The following is a 15,739-nucleotide window of genomic DNA, read 5'->3' on the forward strand; positions in this document are numbered from 1 at the left end:
GAGTTACATATTTCCTACGCTGATTTCCGGCTTGCAAACTGGATTTCATTGTCAGCGGAAAGTTTAACGAGAAACAAAGTAATCAATCCATTCCACCGTCGGCGATACAGAATACAAGTGATGCCAGGGCAGTGGCTGCAGATACACATGACAGGGGGGCAAAGGGGGTGTGTGCCCCCTCTTTCGTAGCCGCCCGCATTGCCTAACATTGCAGAACTACAATTGTAACTCCTTCATATCATGAGATGGCATTGCCTTGTATATATGTGTATAATCATTTTAAATAAAACTTTCCTTAACTTTGCATGAGACTTGATTATTTTTCGTTTCGGTACAGGTAAAGGTAGCTCAAGATATCTCTTGCACCCTCCTTGAATTTTTTCTGTATCCGCTACTGTGCCAGGATAGGCAATTATATAAAATGCGAGCATTTGCGCTTCCAGAAATTCAATACTGATTCATTTTATGCTTCCAATGAAGGTACTTTATCACAATTCAACTGAGGATACACCACAATTCTGAGAAAATACCTGTTTTTGCTGTTTTATTCATGTACTTCATGAAATGGCAGAAATATAAAATTGTCTTCAAGCTATCACATAATAAGGTTTATAAAATAATTATTTATTTATTTATTTAATCAATAAATAGAATGAAACATACCTATAAGTCAAAACTTGAATTTTTAGTGCCACAAGTGCCCAGACGTATCTTTAGATATGTGAAAACTTTGCTGATTAGTTTTGTCATGAGCTTAAAAGAAAAATAAATTTCTTTAACAGATAATATTTCTTATACATTTAAAATAAAACTAGTAAAAACTGGATTCAGATAACTCAATGGTTGAATTATGGTCATGTGAAAAATGAATTTTCACATGACCATAGCGTAGCGATTTCTGAGTAGTTCATGACCAGCCATGTGAAATTAAGCATAACAACTGCAAATATAGGCTTAAATAATCTAAATCACTGGCATATCATTGGAAGACTTTTTTCTGTCATATTACGTAAATAAATTGCAAAAACAACAAAACTAAAGAGTATTTAGGAATTTTTAAAGTATGATGTATCTAAAGATACGTCTGGGCTTTAATGGGTTAAAGTTTCCTTAAGCACATAAAATTAAGTAAATGCCTCACTATATATCATGTATGTCTGAATATAGTCCCCCCTTTTTTCAAAAAATGCCTAAGGTTAAAGTAAAGTGGGGGGACAATATTAAAATGCATTTTTTTTACTTTTCCTGAAACTGAAGCCTAAAAATTAGGGGGGGGGACTATATTCAGAGGGGACTATATTAGGAGAAATATGTACACTATTTTTTATACTTTACTGTTTGCAATTCTGCACGCAATGGGTAAAGAAAGCGTAATGGTGACATGGGTACATTTGCCCCAACCCAACCCAAATATTTTCCATCTGAATTACCTTTGTGCTGACTTGGAATATAGAAGAGGAAGAAATACCAAGAAACTGTAAAAGAAAGTCCAGCAGATAATGTGTCCTGCCTGTGAAGAAGATCTCTCAGCTCAGAAAATTGCCGAGGTACTTGGTAAGTACTCGCAGCAATTGGTCGTTTTCTCAAAAAGGCTCAGAAGATACAAAAAAGGAACAGCATGGAAGCACCAAAACAACCTCTTCCATAAGAATGAAAAGCAATTCTTCAGAAATTTAATGAAGCCAAAGAGTAAATCACAAATCGAATATCCCTCCATTGCACAGCTTGCTGGTCTAATTTATGGGAAAAAACCTAAATCACATGACAACAACAACAACAAGACACTCTGTGAAGGGCAAAATAGACTCACGGATGTAAAAGCTATTCCACGAGTCACAATAACAAAAGACAACGTTTAGGAGGCTACTAGTAAAACACCCAACTGGAAATCACCTGGCCCGCACAAACTTCACAACTTCTGGATTAAAAAATTCACTGCCTTGCATACCACCATAGCAAGAATATTCTGCCCTATATTTCAGCTACTGATTGGTACTCCGGATTTTTTGGTTGCAGGATGCACTTTTCTTCTCCCCAAAAGCAATTGCTCTGCTGGTCCTGCAAATTACCAATCAATAACCTGCCTGCCAACTATTTACAAGCTACTTACTTCAATATGTAAGATTTCACTTTTTCCCGGCGTATGATGGCGGTGAATTCTTCTCGGGTTTCCATCCGGGTGAGCTCCATCTCCATCGCTGCCGACGTTTCGATAGAATCCTTTTCTATCGTCATCAGGGCCGATGATGCCAGTAGGAAAATGCCAGGTTTATATATCCTCGGTCGTTATGTTGGGCCGTTCTGATTGGCGGAGCTTTTCCCGCCACTTTCAAAATCGGGTTCCATGCCTTACTTAAGTTGAAACCCTCGTCTCTGTTGAAGTTTTTCTTGGAGAGTCGTATTTCAATTGCCTCCTTGGTGAGGCGATCCCAGTAGCCGCTGGAGTGGCAGAGCATTTTGGTGTTTTCCCAGCGAATCGCGTGGTCAAGATTGATGGCGTGCTCCGCAACCGCCGATTTCGATGGTTGGCACAGCCGGAGATGACGCTTATGCTCTTTGATTCGGGTCTCGATCGTTCTTCCCGTTTCACCGATATACTCCTCACCACACTCGCATGGTATGCTGTAAACACCAGGCAATTTCAGTCCTGCAGGGTCTTTGGCACGGACTAAGACTTGTCTTAGTTTTTTGTGAGGCAGATGCACTGTCCGTATGTTGTGTTTATGAAGAATGCGCGAAATCTTGCCGGATACCGTAGAGACGTACGGCAGGTATGCGTTGGCCACCGGTTTCGGCTCTTCTTCATGTGTCTTCCTTTTTCCTTCAACGGCCCTTTTCAGGGCCATGGAGATTTCTCTCGAGCTATAACCATTTCCACGGAATGTCTTCTTCAGATGTCCGAGTTCTGCAGGAAGGCTTTGTTGGTCGGAAATGACTTTGGCTCTATGTAATAAAGATGAAAGAACCGCTGATCGTTGTGCTGGATGGTGGTGACTTCTTGCGTTTAAGTATAAGTCGGTGTGAGTCGACTTTCTATAAACCTTATGGCTCAGACTCCCATCTTCTTTCCTTTGCACCAATATGTCAAGGAATGGCAATCTTCCTTCTTTCTCCGATTCCATGGTGAATTGGATGCTTGGATGTCGGCTGTTCATGTGGTCCAAAAACGGCTTCAGGGTGTCAACCCCATGTGGCCAGATGACAAAGGTATCGTCCACGTAGCGATAAAAGTATTTTGGCCGGAGGGGAGCCGAGTTGAGCGCATGCATGACCGAGGATATATAAACCTGGCATTTTCCTACTGGCATCATCGGCCCTGATGACGATAGAAAAGGATTCTATCGAAACGTCGGCAGTGATGGAGATGGAGCTCACCCAGATGGAAACCCAAGAAGAATTCACCGCCTACTTACTTCAATAATCGCCAATAAAATTCAATCTCACAAATGGAAAATTGGAGGGTAATGACAGAAGAGCCTGCAGCGTATAAACTTTCAAAGGGATGTAAAGACCAACTTGTAATGGATTCTATAATTACTCAACAGGCCCTTAAAATACAACGAAACTTAAGTATGAGTTATATACATCATAGAAACGCTTTTAACTTGATATCTCACTCATACTTACTAGGGGTACTTGAGGACAATGTAAAATCACCGCAAGAATAATAGCCTTCTTTGAACCAATGATGACAAAATAGTCATCAAAAGTAAGATCTGATGCCTTCCCGGCGAATATAGTCAAAGAAGGCTACTCGGGCTTAGGCCAGATTTGTACCAGGAGGAAGGTCTCACGTGATTGGCGGGGAGGCAGCCAGTCGGATTATCCTTATTTCCATGCATTGCATAGGGAATACCCGGCGTCAAGGCTGAGGGTGTTCTGGTAATGCTCCAAACTCAGAGAGCAACTTGTAAAAGCCAAGGATCCCTGTGGTTCCAGGAGTCCACCAAATTCCTTGCGAAATGTACGTTGGGAGAACCAACACTACCAGAATCAAGGGACATGGGAGGCACCTCAGGCTCTGCCAACTGGACAAATTCACAGTGACAGAACACGCCATCGCATCCGACCGTACAGTGAAGTGGGACCAAGTGAAGATTCTATGCTGCAAGGTGGGAAAGACTGACAAAGGAATACATTGGTATCTGGCTTGCAAGTAACACCCTCAACCGTGATGCCTGTTGGATATGCGATCTCAATTGCTTTTGGATTCATGCTAATGCAGTGTCATTTTTGTGTACGGGTTATGATTATGTTTTGTTTCCTTTTGTGACGAATAAAGTTTCGTTTTTGTTTCTTGGATATGCAACCGGAAACGATTGGAGAATGGCGTGGTTTATTTCTTTTTCCTCGCAACCGATATCCTAAATTTGGAGTGAATATCTAATAACGCCGGATATTCCTTAAGCAATGCATGGAAAGCAGCCCTAAGGAAAATCCAATTGGCTGCAATCCGATGGAAAGGCACCACACACTAGACGCCACTGCAGCTTCACAATGAGCAAATTGTCGGCCTTCTACAGCAAAGGAGTCAAAAACAAACTTTTTGAAATAATATGTAAGGCAGACACACACTACACGCCACTGCAACTAAGCAACAGGGAGGTAGTCATTGAGATTCAAACAAACGAAGAACTAATAAACCAATGGACAGTGGATATGTGTACTGTGTGAGCAGAGGTGAAACCCCACATAGCACAAAATTATCTTCTAGATGGCCAGAAAATATCTGGAATGTCTTCAGCTAATGTCTAGAAAATATCTTGTAATATCTTCTAGATATTTTGTAGATATCTAAATGTCCTCTTTCAAGGTATCTACAAGATATCTTTGAGGAGATATTTTCTAGACATTCATATTCAAATTGGATCCATTGGGAAAATTCGGGGTAAATGATTCGCTAATGATCCCAGCCAGCATAGGAGGATTTATGGGGGGCAAGGGGGCACGTGGCCCCCCCCCCCCCCCAAGTAGGCAAGAATTTCAACACAGTTTATAATTATGATCGTTTTACTTTGGGTATTACAGAGCCTCAATCAGTGGAATAGTGAGTGGGTGGGTCTGGGGGGTCCGGTTCCCCCCCCCCCCAGAATTAAAAACCCAATTACTTCGCTTCATAAAAGAAAACAAATTATTGAAAAATCATGAACTTGCAAAAGATTCCTTTGAAAAGTGAAATACATATTTTCAATTATAAAAGTGTTAAAATTAGTTTAACCCTTGAGCGCGGGAACATTTTCATATGTTTTGCATGCTGATAGCGGCATATTCCCACAATTTTTATTCCTGTATATGTGATGTATAACTGCTTCAAAAGTCCCTCACGGTGTATGTGTACCTGCACATTACAAATTGGGAATCTGAATACTCATATTCATGGAATACACTTATGTATGCGATGGAATGCACGATAGTATAATGTCTGAATACGTGACATAGTGGAGCTTAATTAATTATTCCCTTAATTATGTTGAAGTACATGTGCCTATTATATATTGTAAATCTGAAAACCTGTACCTATATGAAAGGAGGGGGTGTGAAGAGCAGGTATACAAGTGATTTATTACAGGTGCCAAAATAATTAACTTTTTTCTCTGATCCATTATTTTGTTCAAACTATTCAACTTTTTGGCAATCAGTATTTTGGGATCTTATTGCTACTATACATATATTATATAGATCTAAGATTTTTATTGTTATAAAATGCTGAGGTTAAAACCAACCTGATGAATAATTAATCCGGACCCCCTCACTGCGAAATATAAAAATTGATGATTTTTCAAATTTATTTTCTTTTATAAGGCAAGAAATGTGTTTTCATATTTGGGGGGGGGGTCCGGACCCACTGGACCCCCCAAAAATATAAAAGTTGATGATTTTTTTCAACTTTCCCTTTTAAGAGGCAAAGTGAATGTGTTTTTACATTTCGGATTTCGGGGGGAGAGGGGGTGGAAGGGGGTCCGGACCCCTCCCCCTCAACGAAATATAAAAATTAATGATTTTTAATTTTTTTTCTTTTATGAAGCAAAGTTAATGTATTTTTATTTTTCAGGGGGGGTCCGGAATCGTGGACCCCCCCCCAAATTTAATAATTAATGTTTTTATTATGAAGCAAAGCAAATGTGTCATAATATTTCGAGGGAAGTTGGGGAGGTCCGAACTCCCAGGTCCTCACTGTGCAACACAAGAATATTTTATAGGCATGATAAAGTAGGATATATTATTTAAATTAACCAAGACATTGAAGATATTTTCTAGATATCTAGAAGATATTTTGTGCTATGTGGGACATATCTGAAATAGCTCTACCATCAACGCCGTCAGCACAAAAATTCAAGACAAGTTTTCTGAACAATTTTTAAAAATGTTAGTACATTCTTTGTACATACGAATCTTAGAGATTTATTAAGTTTTTGGAATATTGCTACTCTCAGATTATCTGCACCGTCTGCCTAGTCGATGGCTTTATCGGAGGTCATCTCCAGACTGCATAATCGAAATAGTTTCTCAGGCAATGCAAAGGGACAGGTTTGAAGAAATTTTAAGGTTTCTACGTCTGGCAGATAATTATTATAATGGGAAGAATGATGGCAAGGATAGGCTATGTAAAGTTCAACCTATGTTTTAGATTTTGAACAAGACTTTCAAAATTGTAAGCGCTGGAGAATACTGTTTGGTGGATGAATCAATCAACCCCTACTATGGTAGATATGGCTGCAAGCAATGTATTAGAGGGAAACGAGTAAGATTTGGGTTAAAATTATGGTGTTTCCAAATCAAGTCAACCTTTATCATGCTGTACCCAATCTTGAGAGAACAGATATTGGTCATGGAGGAGATGAAGTTTTAGGACTCGTGGATGAGTGTAAATTACCACCAGGTACAAACATATTTGTTGACAACTTATTCACATCAGAAAAGCTGCTTAGAATGTTGACTGGAAGGAGCTTGTGTGGAGCTGGAACATTTCATGGAAATAGAATCAATTATAGTGTGTATAGCCTTACAGAAAAAAGCTGCTTTTGAAAAATCAAAAGGGGGACTGCTCTAGTTAAATCGAATAGTTTCTAACAATGAAAAATACATAGATACCATGATTACTAAGAGCATACATAAAAATTGATGAAAACTCCTGTTTGTTATTCTGTTTTCGAAAAGAAAAAATATGTTCCAATGCCAGTGGCGATCACAGAATACAATCCTCACATGGACAGAGTGGACCTGTGCGATCAATTCCTGGCAAATTACCGGACTACAATCAGGAATAAAAATGGTGGTTTTTAGATGAGACTTGGATGTATCAGTTGTACTGGGATGACTACGGTATAGAAAACTGGGATACTGGGTCAGACTGCTGTAAAATTTCAAAATGGAAATGTAAATTCTTCACGTAATAGTACTATAATAATACTCAACATTATATTATTTGATGCATAAAAATTCAAATTCAAGGATTAAAAACTACTGATGAAGGCATGAGTAATGAATTACCTATAAAGCAAAAAAGTGCCCAGATGTATTTTAAGATATGTATAGGACTAAATACTATGCAAATGTTAGAGATTTTTTAAAACATTTTTTCCCGCATCAGATATGATGTCTAATCATAATTTAAGCAAAAAAAGTAAAATATTTTGAAAAAAATCTTCTGGGCATGTAATAGGTTAAAGTAGAAAAATAAAGTTCAACAAATCCACAGCAAAACTGTAGTGATATTTTTCAAATTAATTTTGATTTCTTTTCGCAAATTGTTTCACAATATATACATGCTATTGATGAAAGGCTGAGGTCATTAACAGAAATATAGTAATTAAAAATTACCTGATCTTAAATACATGTAGAAGAATACTAATTTTCATCGGATAATTATTTTCTCTAAAATAATTATACGAAAGATAATTCTCATCTTGACAGTTGGCTGTATTATATCCTCAGCTGCGATTTACAAAAAGTGGACCATAACGTTGGCTATGAGTGGACAAATAAGCAAGTAAATAATGAAGGAGGAACATGTGTGCGACTGCTTGTGCCAAAGTAATGTGCCTGGCAATGATAATTTGTAACTACATATGTATTACTGGAGCAAGAAGGAAACTCGACGGGCCAAAGTGCTCAACAGAAGAAAATTAGTTCCAAGTCTAATATTGTTTCTGTGTTAAAAGAAATCAATTTGGTGATTCCTCTTAATAGAAAGCTTTTATTTATTTTGGTCATTTCTCTTTCAAAGAGTACATATGTCATTCTCATGAATGTAGGATTTAGTTTTGTAATTATTTATCTTTGTCACCAAGTGGTTATTTCCTTATATAGATGTGGCGTTATGTCGTTAAATCTGGGAGATTGTTCACGTAAGCCCAGACATAGGGAAAACTCCAACTAGTCCAGGAAATGAAGCATTTTGGCTTGCAATTTTTTCAAACTGAATCGATTTTCTTGAAATTTTCACAATAAGTAGGGAATATATCAAGAATCAAAATCTATATCATGCCGACGGGCGCATTTACCATGGGGGTGGTTTCCACCCCATCTAGGGGGTGGAAAATTTTAATTATATTTTGACCACAGGAATCGATACAAAAATAAATTCTAAGAATAAAATGTTCTTTCCATTTTTTGCGTAAAATTAATATTTTTCGAGTTATTTGCGATTGAAAGTAACAGTTTTTTGACGAAAAAATCAACGATATAAATCGCTTATAGGCAAATAACGTACTTGAAAAGTATTAATTTTATTAGGAAATTGTGAATTAAAAAACTGTAGCTTGTAAAAAATTAAATAAAAATCTTATTTTATATTTCCTTTATGACCGATTCGGACCGAGCTACAACTTGTTGATGGTTATCTATATTTTGTCATACGCTAAATTTGAAAGATTCAATACCAAATAGCGGGAAAAATGTGTTTTTCGAGGATAAATTATGTCATCTGTTTAAAAGTGTTTTTAAAAAACATTCTTATAATGAGAAAAAATATTTTTTTTCATGAAATTTGAGCGAGTTATGATTAAAAATAAGATCAGTCCCTACTTTTTTGTACGAAAAAATCAGTGAAAACAACTCCTTATTACCACACTAGACAATATTGATCAATGCCCTTCAGTAATTCTCTTTATTTAAGTATTTTTAATTTGTCCTAGAAGTTTTTTTAATTTACAACTCTAAATTTTGAAAAAATTGGAGGAAAAAGTAAAAAGTCATTTTCTACAATTTCGTGGAAAATGCTCTTTTTTTCAAAATAACTCTAAAGAAACTGGAGATATGAAAAAAATGCAGGAATAATAAATTGTAGCTTCTTTATTTTTAAATATTTTGGTGTGTTCTAATTTTCTATACAATAAATATTTGGTGAGATATTGATAATTAAAACCTCTATTTCCAAGGGAGCTCCACCTTATTTAAACCCTTAAATCCCTCCCCTTTCAAAATTAATGACTCGAAAAAAATTTAATTCACATGACCTTGTAGTCAGTAAAAACCCTACAAAATACAATTTAAATGAACTTTCTATCATAAAAAATAAAGGAGCTATGTTTGAAATACCAATCAAATTTATTTTCGAAAAATTCGAAATCCACAATTCAGAGCATAAATATTCCTCATAATCAGCATATACTTTGTGTACTTTACGATAGATGCTAACGATACAGTCAAATTTGCTACAAAATAAACACACATACCCATAAGATGTATATATACATACACATATGTATGTGTGGTCTCGCTCACAGTGACCTGTGAGCATGCATATGGTGGGAAGACTGGAAGCCATACAATCTCCGTTTGTATGTGTTTCATGTAATGTCTACATAAATGTACATTTATTTGTTTATGTTACCATGACGAAGTTTGTTCTGTTTATCCTATTGTTATATATTTTCTGTGCTGTGATTAAAATCATCAGAGAAAAAAAGTGAATACATAATAAAAGGAGTAAGAAAGTGTATAAGAAGATACAAAGTGATAAATAATTTTCATTTTTAGGGTAAATAATTTTTTTTACATTAACCCCCAATAAGGGTTGATTATTATGGGTTGAAATACCTTAAAATTATTTTCCAAACATAAAATATAATTATACAAATAATTTAAACTAAATTTTACTCGTATTTAGCTTTAAAAAATAATTTTTTAAGTTTCAGCTTTTAGGGGTAGTTTTCTCCCCTAAAAAATGAAAAGCGCCCTTCGGCATAATATAGATTTTGAAGTAGGGGGTATAATTAGTCTAATCCCAAATTTTGGTGCAAATCGATTCAGTTTGAAAAAATTGCAAGGTTTTTCACTTTTATGAGCTTCATTTCCTGGACTAAACCGTTGGTCACAAGCTGGTTCAGGGAGAAACTCGACAAGCAAGAAATCAGCACACAAGAAAAAAATTGCCAAAAATATTTACGAGTTATTTTCGTTCAATATCTATTTGAAGTAGAGTATTCAAAATCAGAATTATTACAGAAAACAACGATGATAACTAATGATCCATAGGAAACATTACCAAACTAAATACCAGCAATATAATTTTTCTAAAATCGGCCATGTCAGTCACGCCGTCCATCCACCACGAGAACCTGAGCAGAAGAGACCTGGGTATTCCACGACGAGGAAGTGTGTAGGGGAGGGATTATTCCAAGGAGTGGAGATGATCAATCAGCTGGGAATGTGCTCCAAAAATCGCCCCTGTTGACTCTCAGCTCCACCAAGCGTCAGGTAATCCCATCCAGGGTAGGAGGGGGGGAACAGCGTTCAGGCCAGAAATTTCCCCTCAATCTTCTGGGTTGGAGACATCAGTCGAATCAGAGGGATATTCATTGGAACACATGGAGGGGAGGGAGATACTGGGGTGAGGTGTTGGAGGGAGAGAGAGTTGTGATAGGACTATGGTAATACTTCTCACTCCAAACTGCATACTAGGGACTCATCACCCATTTCCCCTTGCTTGCCAATGAGTAAGTATTCCTCCGCAGTAGTCCTATATAAGTCTTGCACTGCAGGTAAGCTGGGTTCGGGGCTGGGTTTCTGGGTGCTGGGTTTCTGGATGCAGGGTTTTCTGGAGGCAGGATTTTCCGGAGACAGGAGTTTCCGGAGACAGGAGTTTCCGAGACAGAGTCTCCAAGCCTTTTGTCGAAGGGCCTTTGCGCGAAAATCCTTTGCGTGAAAAACCTTATCGCGAAAAGTCCTTAGCGGGAGAAGTTCTGCGGAGAAGTTCGGAGGAATTCGGAGGAATTTCTGGGGGGGTACCAGAAATTTTGGGGGGGAACACTAAAAAATGCCACATAGATTTCATATTTGTATAATTAGTGACTTTTTGTCTTTCAATAAAGTTATTCCTAAATATCAATGTCGAATAATAATTCCTATAACCCAATAAGTCAATATACCGTTAGTTCACATTAGTACCAAAAATTAGTACCAAAGTATTAGATTTATGCTTGTGGTCATGCCACCATGACAATGAGCGTAAATTTGAAATCGTTTCATCGATACTTTAAAAGATATCGATCATTACAGCCATCAACTGACAAAATAATGGATTTCTTTTTCCCCAACCAATTATTTTTGAAGTTAACTACTTGTGAGTCCTAAGTTCTTCTAGGAGATACAAATGCTCATGTAGGGAAAGAAAATGCTCGGAAGAGTGGAGTAGCAGGAGGATTCAAATGACAATGGAGGGAGATTACAAAATTTTGCTTCTTCAAGGAATCTTTACATTGCAATTACCAAGTTCCCACGTAAAGGCATTCATAAAAGAAACATGGAGGTCTCCGGATGGAGCCACCATGAAACAAATGGACATTTTATTAACTGAAAAGAGGTATGATTGATACAACAGTTTTGTGAATGTAAAAAGTCAGCAGAATGTGGCTCTAACCGTGGCTGTCTGACATGACTGTCCCATGGTAGGGCGTTGGTGCAAGAGCATACCTCATGGCAGCGCATTCATCAATCATCATCATGGTGACATTGGAGAATGCGCATGGCAGAACAGGCCGAAGGGCACTTGACTATGACATATCCAAGGCAAATTGCAAATCGAGGGGGCAGACAAACAGACGGTGATAAAGCAAGTTAGTCACAGTGAGTTCCCTGCTTTGATTCCTTGTATAATTTATTTCAGCTACTAATGGGCTCAAGTCAGTAAGTCTGAAGATAGCAAATCCAAATCCCAATTGACGCACGAAGGAAAGCAATCTATGAAACAGGTATTTGATTGTCTATGGCAATCACCAATGGGGAAATGTGCAGGGGCTGGGCGAAGAAGGGTTCCCAGCAAAGGCACTTGGCACTTATGTATTTTTGTCCACAGCACCAGTGTGTTTTGTGTTGTTGGCCGGTGTGTGTGTTTGATGCATTGTGTTTTGCAGGGCCCCTCTTACGCACTCTCCTACTCTGCGATCGTGGGCTATGCGGCCAGCGTGTCTCCGCCAGGAGCATCAGCCACTGTCCAAGGCTTGGTTGCTGGCGTCGATGATGGTCTGGGTATGTCTCCTATGAATGGAGTGCAACTGACTTAAAGACATTGCATTTTTAGCTTGGTAAATTATTGTGAAGAGGGGAAAATGTGAACAGCAATTAATTGCTCGAAACTGTAAGAAGTTCAAATTAAGTTCGTGAACCCACTTCCAAGAAGGGAGCTTTAAAACTAATTTCTCACTCACTTTTTTGACAAAATCATAGAAAATTTAACCCATTAGTGCATGACTGTTCCAAAAAGCACCCAAATGCAATACTTTGAATTTTTTGCTCTGTGTTCGATCTTTTACTATAACTTTGCATCATTAGTATCTGAAAATACTACAAAATAGTATGTTGCCCATCAGAGGATGTCAAATTTCTTTTCTGGAGCAACAGATTACATCAAATCCTACAGTTGTATTTCAGTTGCAGGAATGGAAGGTCGCCATACATTAAATTTTTAACAATTGTTATGAGTTTATAATTTATTTTTGCAATTCATTTTGTTTTTAGAGTTCATATTGATGAAGTGTCAAGTATGTTAACCCTTTCGCGCCGGACCTTCGTTGAGGGAAATTCTTCCTCAATACGAGTATGTATATTGAAAATTTTCTTTACTCCCCTGCATGAAGGTTTTTCGCGTCGACTGAAGGCAGTGGTTCCCTCCCTAACCACTTTTGGACCCAACTCAGTGGGGCGCCAATCCCTTTCCTCGGCCTCTGTCCCAGACCCTAGAAGGATTAAAAGCCCCTTCCTAGCACGAGTCCGCGGTCAACTGGCTAAAATATTAATGTAAAATATATGCAAATATTTGTTGTTCGCATCGATTTTTTACATTCAAAATGAATTTTGTTTTTTTTTCTGAGCGTGCAGAAATTTTAAACAAAGTTTTAACGTTGATATAGACGGATTTAGTATAATTACTAGTTGTTCTATAACTCCATTGATATTAACGTTAGAATTTTGTTTGAAATTTCCATGTAGTCAGCAAAAAAAGATGAATTCATTTATAGCAATGGAGATCAAAAGTAAGCAACAAATATAGTTTTGGAAAACACACTGCAAATAACAGTAGTGGACCGCGTGGAGAGGATAAGAAAGGGTCGACCTGAGCGGCCGAAGGAGGGACTGGGCTCGCGCTAAGGTGGATCACGAGGGGCGACCGCGTCCATGGGTCTATTGTGTCCACCACGGTCACTTTTTTCGACCTGTGCCGCACAGGCGTGGCATTCGTTGCTTAGGTTGGGAAAATTCACGCCGCACAGGTGTGACATTCGTTGTTTATGGAAGAAAATCCTCGCCGCACGGGTGTGGCATTCGGCACGAAAGGGTTAATAGTAGACATGGGTCAAATAGCAGATTTCTCAAACTTGAATATCGAATTCAAATATTAAATCATTGCTCGCACATTCGAATACCTCAAATTTTTAATGCCTCGAATACTCGAATTGCACAAAGCATATTAAACATACATTTTTTCTTCTATTTCACTTGATGAATGTATAAACAAAAAGGTATATATCAAATACAGGTTAAAAATCAACTTTTTCAATTTGAATAAATTCCCCACATTGATTGTTGTTGCTTTACATCAGCTATTTTCGATTTCACTTTTCCTAAGGTATCTATCTGTTTTTGTTGGGTAACTTTGTGTAGACAGACTTGTTATCTCCAAAGCCAATTAATTTTTTATCAATTCAACTTTATTTGAATCTTGCATCAATAATTGTGGCAAAAGTGAAAATTGTTCTTTTTCCATAACTTCATAACAACTTTTACAAGAAAACAGGAAATCATTAACGAAACCTTTTAAATGACTGTGCAAAAGCTTCTTAGTTTCTAGGAAATTAAGAATGCTATTCACAAGGGGCATAACTTAATAAACTGTGACTATACTTCCACTAGCAAGAAATGTTGCTCCTTCAAAAACATCCAGAACATCAATCGATTGCTTGATAGCATCGCACTGTGGTGGAGTTATGTCTACATTAAAACTCAGGTTAGAGGCAGCTAATGTTATGGCTTGCTTCTGTTCCGGAAGACACCTCATCATTTGAAAAAGGGAGTTCCATCTTATGGGTTCATGCTGGATAACATAGAATGAGAAGTGGTGAAAATAATTTATGGAATGTTGGTGTATTGATGGTATGCATTCAGCCAGGGGCCGCCTTATGCCGTTTTTTACTATTATTTTAATGAAAGTTTTGATTCTTTTTCAACTTTGACGCGTCATTGCAGAGCCGTCGTTCGGCAGAAAGAAACAAGACTGACGTCAGGGGAAGCCCGCATCCTTACAGTCATCGAATTCGTGATGATCTTTCCGATGTGTGGAACGCTTTGGGAGCAGTAGCTGAATGCCTGACGGAGGGTTCCCCAAAAGTCGATTTTTTTCCCGCCATTTTAATGTTTTTGAGGGATTTCCAGGGGGAGAACGGGGATTTTTGCCCCCGATCATTTTCGGTTCCCCATGTCGAACGATATCTATTCACCTTTCTTATCCACGAATTTGATATAGTTCATCAACTTGACTAAAACGGCGCTGCATGCACTAAATGAGTAGAGTCCTCTACGTTGCTTCTGAGTCCAGTGCCAACGACATGCATGTGGCAGTGTATGGCACGAAAGTTAAAGTATTCGAGGTATTCAAGATTTAGCATAATTATTTGATATGTCGAATATCGAATACTTTCTAGCATTTGTGGTATTCGAGTATTCATGGATACTATTCGCGCATCTCTAGTTTAAAGTAAGTCAAAAATGATTATTCACCCACTTCAATTACTCATCATAGTTTCACAGTTTCTCAAACATATTTGTATCTTGATGGTTTGGGTGTGGTGGGTGGCACTGATAGGCGCTTACTCACATGCTTAGGTGCAATTTAACTCTTCAGTGATTTCAAATCAGTATGCAATGGATTCAATGTTTCTTTATTGTCCATGTCCTGCATAAAATGCTACAATGCTTAAATTATACATCTTTTTGGTAAGTTTACTCTTGATAATTTTACACAATTTGCAGATGCATGAAGTGATTTCAATCCTATCTTGGCTGATACTGTTACGTCGTCAGTATATCGCGACATACTAATTCATTCTCAATGGATATCCACACCCAAAGCCTTCTCCTTGATTTTATTGATGGCTTTTTTGGTATAAACTTTAAAAATTATGGAGGACAGTGCACACAGACAGTGTAGAAGATTATGATATATGGTCTGTGTGGTCTTGGAAAGGCAAAAAAAAAATCTTAGTGGCATGAGCTGATGGTGGACTGAAGATCAAATTTTCCA

General features: G+C 37.8%; 1 protein-coding gene across 5 annotated transcripts in view; it reads left to right on the plus strand.

Moving 5' to 3' along the window:
• LOC124155324 (major facilitator superfamily domain-containing protein 6-B) overlaps window positions 1-15,739 on the plus strand; it is a 186,506-nt gene that overhangs the window by 122,650 nt on the left and 48,117 nt on the right. For all 5 annotated transcript variants that reach the window (XM_046529046.1, XM_046529049.1, XM_046529048.1 and 2 more), the window contains one exon: window positions 12,357-12,471. In XM_046529046.1, coding sequence (XP_046385002.1) covers window positions 12,357-12,471 — 115 coding nt within the window. The remainder of the gene's footprint in view (window positions 1-12,356; window positions 12,472-15,739) is intronic.

The sequence above is a fragment of the Ischnura elegans genome, chromosome 3 (assembly GCF_921293095.1).
Source record: "Ischnura elegans chromosome 3, ioIscEleg1.1, whole genome shotgun sequence".
NCBI lineage: Eukaryota > Metazoa > Arthropoda > Insecta > Odonata > Coenagrionidae > Ischnura > Ischnura elegans.